The 19,367-nt window shown below is 55.8% G+C and overlaps 1 protein-coding gene across 1 annotated transcript; it reads left to right on the top strand.

Moving 5' to 3' along the window:
- The first annotated feature begins 334 nt into the window (after positions 1-334).
- On the top strand, positions 335-16,837 carry cyp2c37 (cytochrome P450, family 2. subfamily c, polypeptide 37). Its single transcript, XM_031904481.1, has 10 exons — positions 335-669; positions 1,103-1,286; positions 3,293-3,455; positions 3,931-4,080; positions 5,914-6,074; positions 8,608-8,781; positions 10,232-10,373; positions 15,461-15,648; positions 15,737-15,878; positions 16,354-16,837. The coding sequence occupies exons 1-10, from the start codon at positions 467-469 to the stop codon at positions 16,542-16,544; spliced, it is 1,698 nt and encodes a 565-aa protein (XP_031760341.1). The 5' UTR covers positions 335-466; the 3' UTR covers positions 16,545-16,837.
- Positions 16,838-19,367: the final 2,530 nt, after the last annotated feature.

The raw sequence follows: 19,367 nt of genomic DNA, 5'->3' as shown, positions 1-19,367 counted from the left end.
TTCTAGCATTTCCTATTGAGGTTAATCTGTTGGGAAGAAACTGCATCAGTAGTTTTCCTTCTCCCTTAATAAGAACTAAAGGCCAATCAGGATTGAGCCTCCATGTTAATGAGAAGCCTGGATAGAAACAGTAACACGGGTATATGGGCCGGGGCGATCCATGCTTTCCCAGCAGGCAGCCTGTAAGTGAAACGCGTTGTGCTGTCCGTATGGGGTTGTTATGGTTTTTAATGGACTGAAAGAAACCCATTTGTGCCTGTTGTGTGAGTGGTACCGAGGAGTTTATCATTGGTACCTGCGTTACCCTCTTTGTCCACTAGGGGGTCTCTCTGATAACTGTAGTTTCTGTATATACAAGTTACATGTTGGTGTTTCTGTTCCCTTTGTCTCATTTTATATGGGCTGGGGCAGATGATAAATACCCCCAGGAGTTCATTGGCCCCCAACTGGTTTCAGTGTTATTTTTATGGGGATTTTTTTATGTTCTCGGTTTAATGAGTCCCCGGAGCCGGTGCCGCACGTTGTATCAACAACACAAATACCATCGGCTCTTTACTGGGGCAAAGTCCAACCTCATTCCTATATAAACTGGGTAAGAGCAGCAGCGATCTATAGCCTGTCTATTACCCCCACAGGCAGTGACAGAGCCAACGCCAGCCGGGGTATCAGGTGAGAGGGACGTGGGGCTCTGGGGAACCGGCTACTCACTGCAATTCTGCATGGGGTGTTCTGCCCCAGCTGGATAGGCAGTAGGGTAATTACTCTGCATGGGGTGTTCTGCCCCAGCTGGATAGGCAGTAGGGTAATTACTCTGCATGGGCCGTTCTGCCCCAGCTGGATAGGCAGTAGGGTAATTACTCTGCATGGGGTGTTCTGCCCCAGCTGGATAGGCAGTAGGGTAATTACTCTGCATGGGCCGTTCTGCCCCAGCTGGATAGGCAGTAGGGTAATTACTCTGCATGGGCCGTTCTGCCCCAGCTGGATAGGCAGTAGGGTAATTACTCTGCATGGGGTGTTCTGCCCCAGTAGGGTAATTTTGCCCCATAGGCAGACATGATTGGGCAGAGGGTATTTGCTGACGGGGGTATTTTCTCTCTCGCAGGACCATGGGGGTTGTTACCATCTTGTCCCTCGCTCTCTCCTTCATCCTCACTCTCCTCTTCCTCGTTTCCTATTGGAGGCAGCAGAAGAAATCTATCACCCTCCCTCCCGGTCCTGCCCCTTTGCCCCTTCTGGGGAACCTGCGCTACACCCTACATAAAAGCCACTACAAATTCTTCCCAGAGGTATGTACCCCCCCCGGCCCCCAAACAACTGCATGATGGGTAATGCCACCACATGGATTTGCCCCAGTTATTGTCAGAGCCCTGGCACTGCCAGTCTGTAACACCCACTTACCCCTGGATAATAAATGGGGTGAATCCCTTTGGAGGGGGGTTGAGCTGCCCCCACATGGGGCATTTGATGGGAGGGGTTGGGCACAGACAGGAATGCGGCCGGGCAGGTCGGTGCCAGTTTATTGCTCCGTTAGTGCAGAATGTTCTGGTTCTGAGCCCAGAGGGGATGTGCATTGGTGCCACAGACTGAGGGCCCCGCCTCCCCCCAATAATACCGACCACTCACTGAGTCCGTATCCTGCAGGGCTATTTGGCAGGTAATTAGGCTGCACAGAGTTCAGGCTGCAGGATGTGGATTCAGTATGTGGCCAAATATACATGAGCCATTGGGCCCCGTATGGTGGCCCCCCCAGTCCTGCCCAGTAGCCTGTGCTGACAGTATTGGTTGGGACTGGGGAAGGTTTGAAAATGTAATCTGCCGGTGCGTGTCAGTCGGTGCGTATGTGGTGCATCTGGGGATGGGGAGGTGGGTGCCGGTGCGTATGTGGTGCATCTGGGGACAGGGAGGTGGGTGACGGTGCGTATGTGGTGCATCTGGGGATGGGGAGGTGGGTGCCGGTGCAAATGTGGTGCATCTGGGGATGGGGAGGTGGGTGTCGGTGCGTATGTGGTGCATCTGGGGATGGGGAGGTGGGTGCCAGTGCATATGTGGTGCATCTGGGGGTGGGGAGGTGGGTGTCGGTGCGTATGTGGTGCATCTGGGGATGGGGAGGTGGGTGCCAGTGCATATGTGGTGCATCTGGGGATGGGGAGGTGGGTGTCGGTGTGTATGTGGTGCATCTGGGGATGGGGAGGTGGGTGCTGGTGCAAATGTGGTGCATCTGGGGACAGGGAGGTGGGTGACGGTGCGTATGTGGTGCATCTGGGGATGGGGAGGTGGGTGCCGGTGCGTATGTGGTGCATCTGGGGACAGGGAGGTGGGTGATGGTGCGTATGTGGTGCATCTGGGGATGGGGAGGTGGGTGCCAGTGCGTATGTGGTGCATCTGGGGATGGGGAGGTGGGTGCCGGTGCCTATCTTTCGCTGCCGGTGCATCTGGGGATGGGGAGGTGGGTGCCGGTGCATCTGGGGATGGGGAGGTGGGTGCCGGTGCATCTGGGGATAGGGAGGTGGGTGCTGGTGCATCTGGGGATGGGGAGGTGGGTGCTGGTGCATCTGGGGACGGGGAGGTGGGTGCTGGTGCATCTGGGGGAGGTGGGTGCCGGTGCATCTGGGGGAGGTAGGTGCCGGTGCATCTGGGGAGGTGGGTGCCGGTGCATCTGGGGGAGGTGGGTGCCGGTGCATCTGGGGGAGGTAGGTGCCGGTGCATCTGGGGAGGTGGGTGCCGGTGCATCTGGGGGAGGTGGGTGCCGGTGCATCTGGGGGAGGTAGGTGCCGGTGCATCTGGGGACGGGGAGGTGGGTGCTGGTGCATCTGGGGAGGTGGGTGCCGGTGCATCTGGGGGAGGTAGGTGCCGGTGCATCTGGGGACGGGGAGGTGGGTGCTGGTGCATCTGGGGAGGTGGGTGCTGGTGCATCTGAGGAGGTGGGTGCCGGTGCATCTGGGGGAGGTGGGTGCCGGTGCATCTGGGGAGGTGGGTGCCGGTGCATCTGGGGAGGTGGGTGCCGGTGCATCTGGGAGGTGGGTGCCGGTGCATCTGGGGAGGTGGGTGCCGGTGCATCTGGGGAGGTGGGGTGCCGGTGCATCTGGGGAGGTGGGTGCTGGTGCATCTGAGGAGGTGGGTGCCGGTGCATCTGGGGGAGGTGGGTGCTGGTGCATCTGGGGAGGTGGGTGCTGGTGCATCTGAGGAGGTGGGTGCCGGTGCATCTGGGGGAGGTGGGTGCTGGTGCATCTGGGGAGGTGGGTGCCGGTGCATCTGGGGAGGTGGGTGCCGCTCACACTGTATATGTTCCCAGCTCAGCAAGCGGTACGGCCCAGTGTTCACCATCTGGCAGATGACGGATCCGGTGGTGGTTCTGTGCGGGTACGAGATGGTGAGAGACGCCCTGATGAATCACGCAGAGCAGTTTAGCGGTCGCCCCTTTTCCCCGGTGATCGACCTTTACTCCAAGGGATACAGTAAGATTCTCTCCTATTTGCACCAATACAGGGGCAAGTACAGAACTGCCCCCAACCTTGTGACTCGCAATGAGCCCCTCCCATTTGCACCAATACAGGGGCAAGTACAGAACTGCCCCCAACCTTGTGACTCGCAATGAGCCCCTCCCATTTGCACCAATACAGCAGTCGGAACCAGCAGTGCAGAGAATAGCGAGTGACTCCTATCATTATTAGTATTGCCTTTATAGTTCAGCCTTCTCCTCTCATTCTCTAGTGTGTGGTTGACAGCACTGCTGGTTGTTAGGGTGAGGGATCCCCTAGCAACTAGACAACAGTTTGAGATCAGTAGAAGGAGAAATAGTTCCCAACCAGAACCAATAAAGATGAGTAACAAATTGGACCCATTAGGGGACTGGGTTGGAAGCAGTTGGGCAGTTGGGCAGTTGGGCACAGACTGGCGCCATTATACCCACATACTCTATGTTGTACCCAGGCTTCCCGAGCCTTCAGGGCGAGCGCTGGCGCCAACTCCGACGCTTCACTCTCTCCTCCCTGCGGAACTTTGGGATGGGGAAGAAATCCATGGAGGAACTGGTACTGGAAGAGGCACAACATCTCAACGCAGCGGTGTCTGAAACAGGAGGTGCGTTTCTACCTGTGACCTACAGAGGGCGATAAAGCCAAACTCTATATTTACTGTATATTCCCGCCATTATGATTTGTATTCTGTTATTTATATAGCGCCGACCCATTGGTTATCCATCAGCCCCTGCCCCAGTGAGCTTACACTCTAAGGTCTCTATCCCATTCCCATCAGTCCCTGCCCCAGTGAGCTTACAATCTAAGGCCCCTATCACATTCCCATCAGCCCCTGCCCCAGTGAGCTTACAATCTAAGGTCCCTATCCCATTCCCATCAGTCCCTGCCCCAGTGAGCTTACAATCTAAGGTCCCTATCCCATTCCCATCAGTCCCTGCCCCAGTGAGCTTACACTCTAAGGTCCCTATCCCATTCCATCAGTCCCTGCCCCAGTGAGCTTACACTCTAAGGTCCCTATCCCATTCCCATCTGGCCCTGCCCCAGTGAGCTTACAATCTAAGGTCCCTATCCCATTCCCATCAGCCCCTGCCCCAGTGAGGTTACAATCTAAGGTCCCTATCCCATTCCCATCAGTCCCTGCCCCAGTGAGCTTACAATCTAAGGTCCCTATCCCATTCCCATCAGCCCCTGCCCCAGTGAGGTTACAATCTAAGGTCCCTATCCCATTCCCATCAGCCCCTGCCCCAGTGAGCTTACAATCTAAGGTCCCTATCCCATTCCCATCAGTCCCTGCCCCAGTGAGCTTACAATCTAAGGTCCCTATCCCATTCCCATCAGTCCCTGCCCCAGTGAGCTTACAATCTAAGGTCCCTATCCCATTCCCATCAGCTCCTGCCCCAGTGAGCTTACAATCTAAGGTCCCTATCCCATTCCCATCAGTCCCTGCCCCAGTGAGCTTACAATCTAAGGTCCCTATCCCATTCCCATCAGTCCCTGCCCCAGTGAGCTTACAATCTAAGGTCCCTATCCCATTCCCATCAGCCCCTGCCCCAGTGAGCTTACAATCTAAGGTCCCTATCCCATTCCCATCAGCCCCTGCCCCAGTGAGCTTACAATCTAAGGTCCCTATCCCATTCCCATCAGTCCCTGCCCCAGTGAGCTTACACTCTAAGGTCCCTATCCCATTCCCATCAGCCCCTGCCCCAGTGAGCTTACAATCTAAGGTCCCTATCCCATTCCCATCAGTCCCTGCCCCAGTGAGCTTACACTCTAAGGTCCCTATCCCATTCCCATCAGCCCCTGCCCCAGTGAGCTTACAATCTAAGGTCCCTATCCCATTCCCATCAGTCCCTGCCCCAGTGAGCTTACAATCTAAGGTCCCTATCCCATTCCCATCAGCCCCTGCCCCAGTGAGCTTACAATCTAAGGTCCCTATCCCATTCCCATCAGTCCCTGCCCCAGTGAGCTTACACTCTAAGGTCCCTATCCCATTCCCATCAGCCCCTGCCCCAGTGAGCTTACAATCTAAGGTCCCTATCCCATTCCCATCAGTCCCTGCCCCAGTGAGCTTACACTCTAAGGTCCCTATCCCATTCCCATCAGCCCCTGCCCCAGTGAGCTTACAATCTAAGGTCCCTATCACATTCCCATCAGTCCCTGCCCCAGTGAGCTTACAATCTAAGGTCCCTATCCCATTCCCATCAGTCCCTGCCCCAGTGAGCTTACAATCTAAGGTCCCTAGCTAGAGATATTCCCAGGGGGGCCCCCAGCTAGACACACCTGCCACATAGAACAATAACCAGCTGTTTATGGGGGGCCAACACTGAGGTTACTCACAATGGCGCTGCCCCCCCACAACAACCGGTAAAGGGTTCCGTCCCCCCCAGACTGGCATTGGGTTTGTCCCAGTAACGGCAGAACTGGTTCTGTTTGGCAGGGAAGCCGTTTAACCCGGTTCACCTAACGGGCTGCGCCGTAGCCAATATAACCAGCCGGGCGCTGCTGGGGGAGCAGTTCCAGTACCAGGACCAGAAGTTACGGGACCTTCTCCTAACAACACGGAGATTCATCAGCAACACCCACTCCTTCCTACACCAGGTACCGGTCCGGTTATTGTACAGGGGCAAATAGTGTCTGGCAACTGCCATGTCCTTGGGGTAACTCCCAGCTACCTACCAAACAGTAACTCCCAGCTACCTACCGAACAGTAACTCCCAGCTACCTACCAAACAGTAACTCCCAGCTACCTACCGAACAGTAACTCCCAGCTACCTACCGAACAGTAACTCCCAGCTACCTACCGAACAGTAACTCCCAGCTACCTACCGAACAGTAACTCCCAGCTACCTACCGAACAGTAACTCCCAGCTACCTACCGAACAGTAACTCCCAGCTACCTACCGAACAGTAACTCCCGGCTACCTACCGAACAGTAACTCCCGGCTACCTACCGAACAGTAACTCCCGGCTACCTACCGAACAGTAACTCCCGGCTACCTACCGAACAGTAACTCCCAGCTACCTACCGAACAGTAACTCCCAGCTACCTACCGAACAGTAACTCCCAGCTACCTACCGAACAGTAACTCCAGCTACCTACCGAACAGTAACTCCCAGCTACCTACCGAACAGTAACTCCCAGCTACCTACCGAACAGTAACTCCCAGCTACCTACCGAACAGTAACTCCCAGCTACCTACCAAACAGTAACTCCCAGCTACCTACCGAACAGTAACTCCCAGCTACCTACGGAACAGTAACTCCCAGCTACCTACCGAACAGTAACTCCCAGCTACCTACCGAACAGTAACTCCCAGCTACCTACCGAACAGTTCCTATAGAGGGTAACTCCCAGCTACCTACCAAACAGTAACTCCCAGCTACCTACCAAACAGTAACTCCCAGCTACCTACGGAACAGTAACTCCCAGCTACCTACCGAACAGTAACTCCCAGCTACCTACCGAACAGTAACTCCCAGCTACCTACCGAACAGTTCCTATAGAGGGTAACTCCCAGCTACCTACCAAACAGTAACTTCCAGCTACCTACCGAACAGTAACTCCCAGCTACCTACCGAACAGTAACTCCCAGCTACCTACCGAACAGTAACTCCCAGCTACCTACCGAACAGTTCCTATAGAGGGTAACTCCCAGCTACCTACCAAACAGTAACTTCCAGCTACCTACCGAACAGTAACTCCCAGCTACCTACCGAACAGTAACTCCCAGCTACCTACCAAACAGTAACTCCCAGCTACCTACCGAACAGTAACTCCCAGCTACCTACCAAACAGTAACTCCCAGCTACCTACCGAACAGTAACTCCCAGCTACCTACCAAACAGTAACTCCCAGCTACCTACCAAACAGTAACTCCCAGCTACCTACCGAACAGTAACTCCCAGCTACCTACCGAACAGTAACTCCCAGGTACCTACCAAACAGTAACTCCCAGCTACCTACCAAACAGTAACTCCCAGCTACCTACCGAACAGTAACTCCTAGCTACCTACCGAACAGTAACTCCCAGGTACCTACCAAACAGTAACTCCCAGCTACCTACCGAACAGTAACTCCCAGCTACCTACCGAACAGTAGCTCCCAGCTACCTACGGAACAGTTCCTATTGAGGGTAACTCCCAGCTACCTACGGAACAGTTCCTATAGAGGGTAACTCCCAGCTACCTACGGAACAGTTCCTATAGAGTGTAACTCCCAGCTACCTACCGAACAGTTCCAATAAAGTGTAACTCCCAGCTACCTACGGAACAGTTCCTATAGAGTGTAACTCCCAGCTACCTACGGAACAGTTCCTATAGAGTGTAACTCCCAGCTACCTACGGAACAGTTCCTATAGAGTGTAATTCCCAGCTACCTACGGAACAGTTCCTATAGAGGGTAACTCCCAGCTATCTACGGAACAGTTCCTATAGAGGGTAACTCCCAGCTATCTACGGAACAGTTCCTATAGAGGGTAACTCCCAGCTACCTACGGAACAGTTCCTATAGAGTGTAACTCCCAGCTACCTACGGAACAGTTCCTATAGAGTGTAACTCCCAGCTACCTACGGAACAGTTCCTATAGAGTGTAACTCCCAGCTACCTACGGAACAGTTCCTATAGAGTGTAACTCCCAGCTACCTACGGAACAGTTCCTATAGAGTGTAACTCCCAGCTACCTACGGAACAGTTCCTATAGAGTGTAACTCCCAGCTACCTACGGAATAGTTCCTATAGAGTGTAACTCCCAGCTACCTACGGAACAGTTCCTATAGAGTGTAACTCCCAGCTACCTACGGAACAGTTCCTATAGAGTGTAACTCCCAGCTACCTACGGAACAGTTCCTATAGAGTGTAACTCCCAGCTACCTACGGAACAGTTCCTATAGAGTGTAACTCCCAGCTACCTACGGAACAGTTCCTATAGAGTGTAACTCCCAGCTACCTACGGAACAGTTCCTATAGAGTGTAACTCCCAGCTACCTACGGAATAGTTCCTATAGAGTGTAACTCCCAGCTACCTACGGAACAGTTCCTATAGAGTGTAACTCCATGTCCCTAGACAGTTGGAACAGAACCACAAGCTTCGGACCCTCTGTGTAACCCTCTTGCCCCATTCCTGCCCCACAGCTCAGTAACATGTTCCCCGTGCTCCTGTATGTTCCGGCCTTCAGGCAGAAGATTTTCAGAGAAAGTTCCGAGCTGCTCGCATTTGTCACGGAATATATTGAGCAGCACAAACAGACACTGGATCCGAATTCTCCCAGGGACTTTATTGACTACTTCTTATTGAAGATCAGAGAGGTAAAGTGTTTCCTAACCAATAACTGGGTGTGAATGGTATGTGGCAGCCGCCATATTGGGGTTAGTGAGTGGAGCCTTGGGCTGCCGCCATATTGGGGTTAGTGAGTTGCACCTTGGGCTGCCGCCATATTGGGGTTAGTGAGTTGCACCTTGGGCTGCCGCCATATTGGGGTTAGTGAGTTGCACCTTGGGCTGCTGCCATATTGGGGTTAGTGAGTGGAGCCTTGGGCAGCCGTCATATTGGGGTTAGTGAGTGGAGCCTTGGGCAGCCGTCATATTGGGGGTTAGTGAGTGGTACCTTGGGCTGCCGCCATATTGGGGTTAGTGAGTGGAGCCTTGGGCTGCCGCCATATTGGGGTTAGTGAGTGGAGCCTTGGGCAGCCGTCATATTGGGGTTAGTGAGTGGAGCCTTGGGCAGCCGTCATATTGGGGGTTAGTGAGTGGTACTTTGGGCTGCTGCCATATTGGGGTTAGTGAGTGGCACCTTGGGCAGCCGCCATATTGGGGTTAGTGAGTGGAGCCTTGGGCTGCCGCCATATTGGGGTTAGTGAGTGGAGCCTTGGGCTGTCGCCATATTGGGGTTAGTGAGTGGCACCTTGGGCAGCCGCCATATTGGGGTTAGTGAGTGGAGCCTTGGGCTGCCGCCATATTGGGGTTAGTGAGTGGCACCTTGGGCAGCCGCCATATTGGGGTTAGTGAGTGGAGCCTTGGGCTGCCGCCATATTGGGGTTAGTGAGTTGCACCTTGGGCTGCCGCCATATTGGGGTTAGTGAGTGGAGCCTTGGGCTGTCGCCATATTGTGGTTAGTGAGTGGAGCCTTGGGCTGCCGCCATATTGGGGTTAGTGAGTGGAGCCTTGGGCTGTCGCCATATTGTGGTTAGTGAGTGGAGCCTTGGGCTGCCGCCATATTGGGGTTAGTGAGTGGAGCCTTGGGCTGCCGTCATATTGGGGTTAGTGAGTGGCACCTTGGGCTGCCGCCATATTGGGGTTAGTGAGTGGCACCTTGGGCAGCCGCCATATTGGGGTTAGTGAGTGGAGCCTTGGGCTGTCGCCATATTGTGGTTAGTGAGTGGAGCCTTGGGCTGCCGCCATATTGGGGTTAGTGAGTGGAGCCTTGGGCTGCCGTCATATTGGGGTTAGTGAGTGGCACCTTGGGCAGCCGCCATATTGGGGTTAGTGAGTGGAGCCTTGGGCTGTCGCCATATTGTGGTTAGTGAGTGGAGCCTTGGGCTGCCGCCATATTGGGGTTAGTGAGTGGAGCCTTGGGCTGCCGCCATATTGGGGTTAGTGAGTGGCACCTTGGGCAGCCGCCATATTGGGGTTAGTGAGTGGCACCTTGGGCAGCCACCATATTGGGGTTAGTGAGTGGTACCTTGGGCTGCCACTTTAGATACCCCGTGCTTGTGTTTGGGGCAGATGATGGGGTATAATGGTGTGTCTGTTCCCGCAGGAGAAGATGGCGGCACAAAGCAATTTCTGTGAGACCAGCCTGCTAATGACCATTATAGCGCTACTCGCTGCCGGCACCGAGACCACCTCATCCACCCTAGCGTTCTGCCTGGCTTTCATATCTAACTACCCCGACGCCCAGGGTAAGGCACCCCCCTTATTGCCCTGGCTTCCCTGTGGCAACGCTGCTCATAGAGCATGCTGGGAGTTGTAGTTAGAGAACAGGATGCCCATCAGTACCATAGAGATGTGAAACCACTGACAGATCATCTGAACATAATGTACAGTCTGTCTCTGCAGAATACAACTCATTCCCAGGAGATGTTTCAGTGAACGCTATTGGCCAGTCCATACAGTGGCCCCTACTATTGGCCAGTCCATAAAGTGGCCCCTGCTATTGGCCAGTCCATACAGTGGCCCCTGCTATTGGCCAGTCCATACAGTGGCCCCTGCTATTGGCCAGTCCATACAGTGGCCCCTGCTATTGGCCAGTCCATATAGGGTGGTGCTGTCCTTAAAGGGGATTTGCTCCCACCTACAGGCCAAAAGTCGTATTACAAGTAACAAAGTAATGTTTGAGCCCAGGAGGCGCCACGCCCATCAGGTTTGGATTCTGCCAATAAATACCCTAATCTGAACCCTAATTTACATATTTAAATCCAAGTAAAATAAGAATTGAAGAATCAGTCATTTGTCCAGAGCGGTAAGGGTTAAGGTTTGGCTGAATTCTGTTCCACCTGTGGCAGTTCTGTCCCACCTGTGGCAGTTCTGACCCACCCGTGGCAGTTCTGTCCCACCCGTGGCAGTTCTGTCCCACCCGTGGCAGTTCTGACCCACCCGTGGCAGTTCTGACCCACCCGTGGCAGTTCTGACCCACCCGTGGCAGTTCTGTCCCACCCGTGGCAGTTCTGACCCACCCGTGGCAGTTCTGTCCCACCCGTGGCAGTTCTGACCCACCCGTGGCAGTTCTGACCCACCCGTGGCAGTTCTGACCCACCCGTGGCAGTTCTGTCCCACCCGTGGCAGTTCTGACCCACCTGTGGCAGTTCTGACCCACCCGTGGCAGTTCTGTCCCACCCGTGGCAGTTCTGACCCACCTGTGGAAGTTCTGACCCACCCGTGGAAGTTCTGTCCCACCCGTGGCAGTTCTGACCCACCCGTGGCAGTTCTGTCCCACCTGTGGAAGTTCTGTCCCACCTGTGGAAGTTCTGACCCACCTGTGGAAGTTCTGTCCCACCTGTGGAAGTTCTGACCCACCTGTGGAAGTTCTGTCCCACCTGTGGCAGTTCTGTCCCACCTGTGGCAGTTCTGACCCACCCGTGGCAGTCCTGACCCACCCGTGGCAGTTCTGACCCACCCGTGGAAGTTCTGACCCACCTGTGGAAGTTCTGACCCACCTGTGGAAGTTCTGACCCACCCGTGGAAGTTCTGACCCACCCGTGGCAGTTCTGTCCCACCCGTGGCAGTTCTGTCCCACCCGTGGCAGTTCTGTCCCACCCGTGGCAGTTCTGACCCACCCGTGGCAGTTCTGTCCCACCCGTGGAAGTTCTGACCCACCCGTGGCAGTTCTGTCCCACCCGTGGCAGTTCTGTCCCACCCGTGGCAGTTCTGACCCACCCGTGGCAGTTCTGACCCACCCGTGGCAGTTCTGACCCACCCGTGGCAGTTCTGTCCCACCCGTGGCAGTTCTGTCCCACCCGTGGCAGTTCTGACCCACCTGTGGAAGTTCTGACCCACCTGTGGAAGTTCTGTCCCACCCGTGGCAGTTCTGACCCACCCGTGGCAGTTCTGACCCACCCGTGGAAGTTCTGTCCCACCCGTGGCAGTTCTGACCCACCCGTGGCAGTTTTGTCCCACCCGTGGCAGTTCTGTCCCACCCGTGGCAGTTCTGTCCCACCTGTGGAAGTTCTGTCCCACCTGTGGAAGTTCTGATCCACCTGTGGAAGTTCTGTCCCACCTGTGGAAGTTCTGACCCACCTGTGGAAGTTCTGTCCCACCTGTGGCAGTTCTGTCCCACCTGTGGCAGTTCTGACCCACCTGTGGCAGTTCTGACCCACCTGTGGAAGTTCTGTCCCACCTGTGGCAGTTCTGTCCCACCTGTGGAAGTTCTGACCCACCCGTGGAAGTTCTGACCCACCCGTGGAAGTTCTGACCCACCCGTGGAAGTTCTGTCCCACCTGTGGCAGTTCTGACCCACCCGTGGCAGTTCTGTCCCACCTGTGGCAGTTCTGACCCACCCGTGGCAGTTCTGTCCCACCCGTGGCAGTTCTGTCCCACCCGTGGCAGTTCTGACCCACCCGTGGCAGTTCTGACCCACCCGTGGCAGTTCTGACCCACCCGTGGCAGTTCTGACCCACCCGTGGCAGTTCTGTCCCACCCGTGGCAGTTCTGACCCACCCGTGGCAGTTCTGTCCCACCCGTGGCAGTTCTGACCCACCCGTGGCAGTTCTGACCCACCCGTGGCAGTTCTGACCCACCCGTGGCAGTTCTGTCCCACCCGTGGCAGTTCTGACCCACCCGTGGCAGTTCTGACCCACCCGTGGCAGTTCTGTCCCACCCGTGGCAGTTCTGACCCACCTGTGGAAGTTCTGACCCACCCGTGGAAGTTCTGTCCCACCCGTGGCAGTTCTGACCCACCCGTGGCAGTTCTGTCCCACCTGTGGAAGTTCTGTCCCACCTGTGGAAGTTCTGACCCACCTGTGGAAGTTCTGTCCCACCTGTGGAAGTTCTGACCCACCTGTGGAAGTTCTGTCCCACCTGTGGCAGTTCTGTCCCACCTGTGGCAGTTCTGACCCACCCGTGGCAGTCCTGACCCACCCGTGGCAGTTCTGACCCACCCGTGGAAGTTCTGACCCACCTGTGGAAGTTCTGACCCACCTGTGGAAGTTCTGACCCACCCGTGGAAGTTCTGACCCACCCGTGGCAGTTCTGTCCCACCCGTGGCAGTTCTGTCCCACCCGTGGCAGTTCTGTCCCACCCGTGGCAGTTCTGACCCACCCGTGGCAGTTCTGTCCCACCCGTGGAAGTTCTGACCCACCCGTGGCAGTTCTGTCCCACCCGTGGCAGTTCTGTCCCACCCGTGGCAGTTCTGACCCACCCGTGGCAGTTCTGACCCACCCGTGGCAGTTCTGACCCACCCGTGGCAGTTCTGACCCACCCGTGGCAGTTCTGTCCCACCCGTGGCAGTTCTGTCCCACCCGTGGCAGTTCTGACCCACCTGTGGAAGTTCTGACCCACCTGTGGAAGTTCTGTCCCACCCGTGGCAGTTCTGACCCACCCGTGGCAGTTCTGACCCACCCGTGGAAGTTCTGTCCCACCCGTGGCAGTTCTGACCCACCCGTGGCAGTTTTGTCCCACCCGTGGCAGTTCTGTCCCACCCGTGGCAGTTCTGTCCCACCTGTGGAAGTTCTGTCCCACCTGTGGAAGTTCTGATCCACCTGTGGAAGTTCTGTCCCACCTGTGGAAGTTCTGACCCACCTGTGGAAGTTCTGTCCCACCTGTGGCAGTTCTGTCCCACCTGTGGCAGTTCTGACCCACCTGTGGCAGTTCTGACCCACCTGTGGAAGTTCTGTCCCACCTGTGGCAGTTCTGTCCCACCTGTGGAAGTTCTGACCCACCCGTGGAAGTTCTGACCCACCCGTGGAAGTTCTGACCCACCCGTGGCAGTTCTGTCCCACCCGTGGCAGTTCTGTCCCACCCGTGGCAGTTCTGTCCCACCCGTGGCAGTTCTGACCCACCCGTGGCAGTTCTGTCCCACCCGTGGAAGTTCTGACCCACCCGTGGCAGTTCTGTCCCACCCGTGGCAGTTCTGTCCCACCCGTGGCAGTTCTGTCCCACCCGTGGCAGTTCTGACCCACCCGTGGCAGTTCTGTCCCACCCGTGGCAGTTCTGACCCACCCGTGGCAGTTCTGACCCACCCGTGGCAGTTCTGACCCACCCGTGGCAGTTCTGTCCCACCCGTGGCAGTTCTGTCCCACCTGTGGCAGTTCTGACCCACCTGTGGAAGTTCTGACCCACCTGTGGAAGTTCTGTCCCACCCGTGGCAGTTCTGACCCACCCGTGGCAGTTCTGACCCACCCGTGGAAGTTCTGTCCCACCCGTGGAAGTTCTGTCCCACCCGTGGCAGTTCTGACCCACACGTGGCAGTTTTGTCCCACCCGTGGCAGTTCTGTCCCACCCGTGGCAGTTCTGTCCCACCTGTGGAAGTTCTGTCCCACCTGTGGAAGTTCTGACCCACCTGTGGAAGTTCTGTCCCACCTGTGGAAGTTCTGACCCACCTGTGGAAGTTCTGTCCCACCTGTGGCAGTTCTGTCCCACCTGTGGAAGTTCTGACCCACCTGTGGCAGTTCTGACCCACCTGTGGCAGTTCTGACCCACCCGTGGCAGTTCTGTCCCACCCGTGGAAGTTCTGACCCACCCGTGGCAGTTCTGTCCCACCCGTGGCAGTTCTGTCCCACCTGTGGCAGTTCTGACCCACCTGTGGAAGTTCTGACCCACCTGTGGAAGTTCTGTCCCACCCGTGGCAGTTCTGACCCACCCGTGGCAGTTCTGACCCACCCGTGGCAGTTCTGACCCACCTGTGGAAGTTCTGACCCACCTGTGGAAGTTCTGTCCCACCTGTGGAAGTTCTGACCCACCTGTGGAAGTTCTGTCCCACCTGTGGAAGTTCTGACCCACCTGTGGAAGTTCTGTCCCACCTGTGGCAGTTCTGTCCCACCTGTGGAAGTTCTGACCCACCTGTGGCAGTTCTGACCCACCTGTGGCAGTTCTGACCCACCTGTGGAAGTTCTGTCCCACCTGTGGCAGTTCTGTCCCACCTGTGGAAGTTCTGACGCACCTGTGGAAGTTCTGACCCACCTGTGGCAGTTCTGTCCCACCTGTGGCAGTTCTGACCCACCTGTGGAAGTTCTGTCCCACCTGTGGCAGTTCTGTCCCACCTGTGGCAGTTCTGACCCACCTGTGGCAGTTCTGACCCACCTGTGGCAGTTCTGTCCCACCTGTGGCAGTTCTGACCCACTTGTGGAAGTTCTGACCCACCTGTGGAAGTTCTGTCCCACCTGTGGCAGTTCTGTCCCACCTGTGGCAGTTCTGACCCACCTGTGGCAGTTCTGACCCACCTGTGGCAGTTCTGTCCCACCTGTGGCAGTTCTGACCCACTTGTGGAAGTTCTGACCCACCTGTGGAAGTTCTGTCCCACCTACCCGCAGGTTCTTGCTTTCCCCCTTCCCAGCCAAGATACAGAGAGAGATGGACGAGGTTGTGGGCCCCCAGCGCCCCCCAGAGACGGGGGACCGAGCCCGCCTGCCCTACACCAACGCCGTTATCCACGAGATGCAGCGGCTGCTCGACTTGGCGCCCATCGCCCATTTTCACGCCGTCACCGAGGACACGGAGTTCCAGGGATTTACTATCCCCAAGGTAATAACGGGAGGGGGCAGAATAGGTTCCGACCGGTCCAGACTGAGGTCCAAACAGGCCTTGTACCCACCACCGCTCTGTCCTACAGGGAACCACCGTTATCCCCTTCATCTCCTCGGTGCTGTTCGACCCGACCCAGTGGGAAACCCCTGAGGAGTTCAACCCGGGGCATTTTCTGGATGGTGATGGGAAGTTCCGGGCCAGACCGGCCTTCATGGCTTTCTCTGCAGGTACAGAATGTTTATTGGCCAGGGAAACCCATTGGCAGAACCAACATGGTGGCACCGGGGGCCCAATAGCAAAGTCATAGTCAGTAGCCCTGAGAGCCGGATGGGGGAGCACAGACCCGCAGTGATTGGCTCAGACTTGGGGCAAGGAACCAACTGCTGGTTGTATGAATCGAATCTGAGGGATATAGCAACCGACCACGTGTGTGCTGATTGGTCGTTGGGTTGGAAAGCGCTGTAGGACTGGAGCTTGAGTCCTGTAACTGTCGGTTCTGATCCAAAATGCGCTGGTGCTGGGACACAAACCTTCCTTATATTTCTTCCCAGTTACTCAGGCTCATTCTCACTGGTTGGGCCACTAAAATACTGGCCAATTGGCAACCAGTCAGCAGGGGGCATTACTATAATAGGCACCGCCCACACTGGCGCTATTGCCCCTTTAGCCCCTTGCTGATTTCTCCCTCTGTTCTCCCTGCAGGAAAGCGAGTTTGCGCCGGGGAGAGTCTGGCCCGAATGGAGCTCTTCCTCCTGTTCTGCTCTCTCCTTCAGAAATTCACCTTCCGTCGGGCCCCTGGGTCAGAACCACGGGACTGTACCTACCTGAGGAAGAACAAGGTCCAGACCATCATGTCCTCCATAGTCTGCGCTGTTCCCCGTTCCACCATGTGACCCCTGCGCCGGGGATCCCACACCAAGTGGAAGTTGGGACTGGGGGGCATTTGTCTATGTTGGGGGGCAACTATCTTTGTGTGTAACCCTGTTATTCTGAGTAAATATGCCCCTCCCCCATGCCGCTGATTATAAATATGGGAGGGGCCAGGCGCACCTGTATGTTTTCCTTAATCTTTATTTCACCTCTCCCCATTGGAGCTCATTAGCATATTGATGGGAATCAGCAGCCTATTGGCAGGCAGCACGCCTCATTAACATAAACACTGATTAAACAATTTTATATATAAAAAGTGTTTTCTCACATTTGTGTTAATTTGCTAGTTTTATCTCAATGAAGTCACATGACTAAAGGCTGGGGGTGTGGCTCTGCAGTTCTGGATGTACATTGGGCCAAGTGGAACCGACGTGCGCCACCTACTGGGTATAACTCATGTGGCGCTGCTCTCACCAACCCACAGTGTTCCGCCATATTGGCCTTCAGGAAGGCCGACTGACAGGTTTAGGAGGAGGGGCTAAAGGCACAATCATTAGTACCAGGTACGGCCGAGAGTCACCTGATGGCCGACTGACAGGTTTAGGAGGAGGGGCTAAAGGCACAATCATTAGTACCAGGTACGGCCGAGAGTCACCTGATGGCCGACTGACAGGTTTAGGAGGAGGGGCTAAAGGCACAATCATTAGTACCAGGTACGGCCGAGAGTCACCTGATGGCCGACTGACAGGTTTAGGAGGAGGAGCTAAAGGCACAATCATTAGTACCAGGTACGGCCGAGAGTCACCTGATGGCCGACTGACAGGTTTAGGAGGAGGAGCTAAAGGCACAATCATTAGTACCAGGTACGGCCGAGAGTCACCTGATGGCCGACTGACAGGTTTAGGAGGAGGAGCTAAAGGCACAATCATTAGTACCAGGTACGGCCGAGAGTCACCTGATGCCGACTGACAGGTTTAGGAGGAGGGGCTAAAGGCACAATCATTAGTACCAGGTACGGCCAAGAGTCACCTGATGGCCGACTGACAGGTTTAGGAGGAGGGGCTAAAGGCACAATCATTAGTACCAGGTACGGCCGAGAGTCACCTGATGGCCGACTGACAGGTTTAGGAGGAGGGGCTAAAGGCACAATCATTAGTACCAGGTACGGCCAAGAGTCACCTGATGGCCAACTGACAGGTTTAGGAGGAGGGGCTAAAGGCACAATCATTAGTACCAGGTACAGCTGAGAGTCACCTGATGGCCAACTGACAGGTTTAGGAGGAGGGGCTAAAGGCACAATCATTAGTACCAGGTACAGCTTAGAGTCACCTGATGGCCGACTGACAGGTTTAGGAGGAGGAGCTAAAGGCACAATCATTAGTACCAGGTACGGCCGAGAGTCACCTGATTAGTACCAGGTACGGCCGAGAGTCACCTGATGGCCGACTGACAGGTTTAGGAGGAGGGGCTAAAGGCACAATCATTAGTACCAGGTACAGCTGAGAGTCACCTGATGGCCGACTGACAGGTTTAGGAGGAGGGGCTAAAGGCACAATCATTAGTACCAGGTACGGCCGAGAGTCACCTGAATGCCGACTGACAGGTTTAGGAGGAGGGGCTAAAGGCACAATCATTAGTACCAGGTACGGCCGAGAGTCACATGATGGCTGACTGACAGGTTTAGGAGGAGGGGCTAAAGGTACAATCATTAGTACCAGGCACAGGTACGGCTGAGAGTCACCTGATGGCAGACTGACAGGTTAAGGTTTGGCTTTAAGTATTGGGCTCCAAGGCAAGGTTCTTCCTGGGTCCCCCTTTTTTCCCAGAGATGCACTGGGGCTGCCATCCAATCGAATTGTTCTGTAGTCTGTAACCGGACTGGATGATGTCACAGACAGAAAAACAGGGGGAAGGGTTCTCTGATCCCTACATGAGCCCAAGTCTGCCTACTGAGGTATGTGCAAAGAACAGGTTGCCAGGTTAGGGACCCTAGCAACCAGGAGTGCTTCAGCCCAACCCATGGAGATAATTGGGTGAGGGGTGTTTCCTATAGGATGTGCTAGTGGGGTGCAGGGGCACAGTCTCCAGTAGGACATGCTAGTGGGGTGCAGGGGCACAGTCTCCAGTAGGACATGCTAGTGGGGTACAGGGGCACAGTCTCCAGTAGGACATGCTAGTGGGGTACAGGGGCACAGTCTCCAGTAGGACATGCTAGTGGGGTACAGGGGCACAGTCTCCAGTAGGAGGTGCTAGTGGGGTGCAGGGGCACAGTCTCCAGTAGGACATGCTAGTGGGGTACAGGGGCACAGTCTCCAGTAGGACATGCTAGTGGGGTACAGGGGCACAGTCTCCAGTAGGACATGCTAGTGGGGTACAGGGGCACAGTCTCCAGTAGGAGGTGCTAGTGGGGTACAGGGGCACAGTCTCCAGTAGAACATGCTAGTGGGGTACAGGGGCACAGTCTCCAGTAGGACATGCTAGTGGGGTACAGGGGCACAGTCTCCAGTAGGACATGCTAGTGGGGTACAGGGGCACAGTCTCCAGTAGGAGGTGCTAGTGGGGTGCAGGGGCACAGTCTCCAGTAGGACATGCTAGTGGGGTACAGGGGCACAGTCTCCAGTAGGACATGCTAGTGGGGTACAGGGGCACAGTCTCCAGTAGGACATGCTAGTGGGGTACAGGGGCACAGTCTCCAGTAGGACATGCTAGTGGGGTGCAGGGGCACAGTCTCCAGTAGGACATGCTAGTGGGGTACAGGGGCACAGTCTCCAGTAGGACATGCTAGTGGGGTACAGGGGCACAGTCTCCAGTAGGAGGTGCTAGTGGGGTACAGGGGCACAGTCTCC

This window comes from Xenopus tropicalis, chromosome 6, assembly GCF_000004195.4.
Source record: "Xenopus tropicalis strain Nigerian chromosome 6, UCB_Xtro_10.0, whole genome shotgun sequence".
Classification (NCBI taxonomy): domain Eukaryota; kingdom Metazoa; phylum Chordata; class Amphibia; order Anura; family Pipidae; genus Xenopus; species Xenopus tropicalis.
The sequence above is the reverse complement of the archived record's forward strand: the minus strand, read 5'-3'. Positions and strand labels throughout refer to the sequence as shown.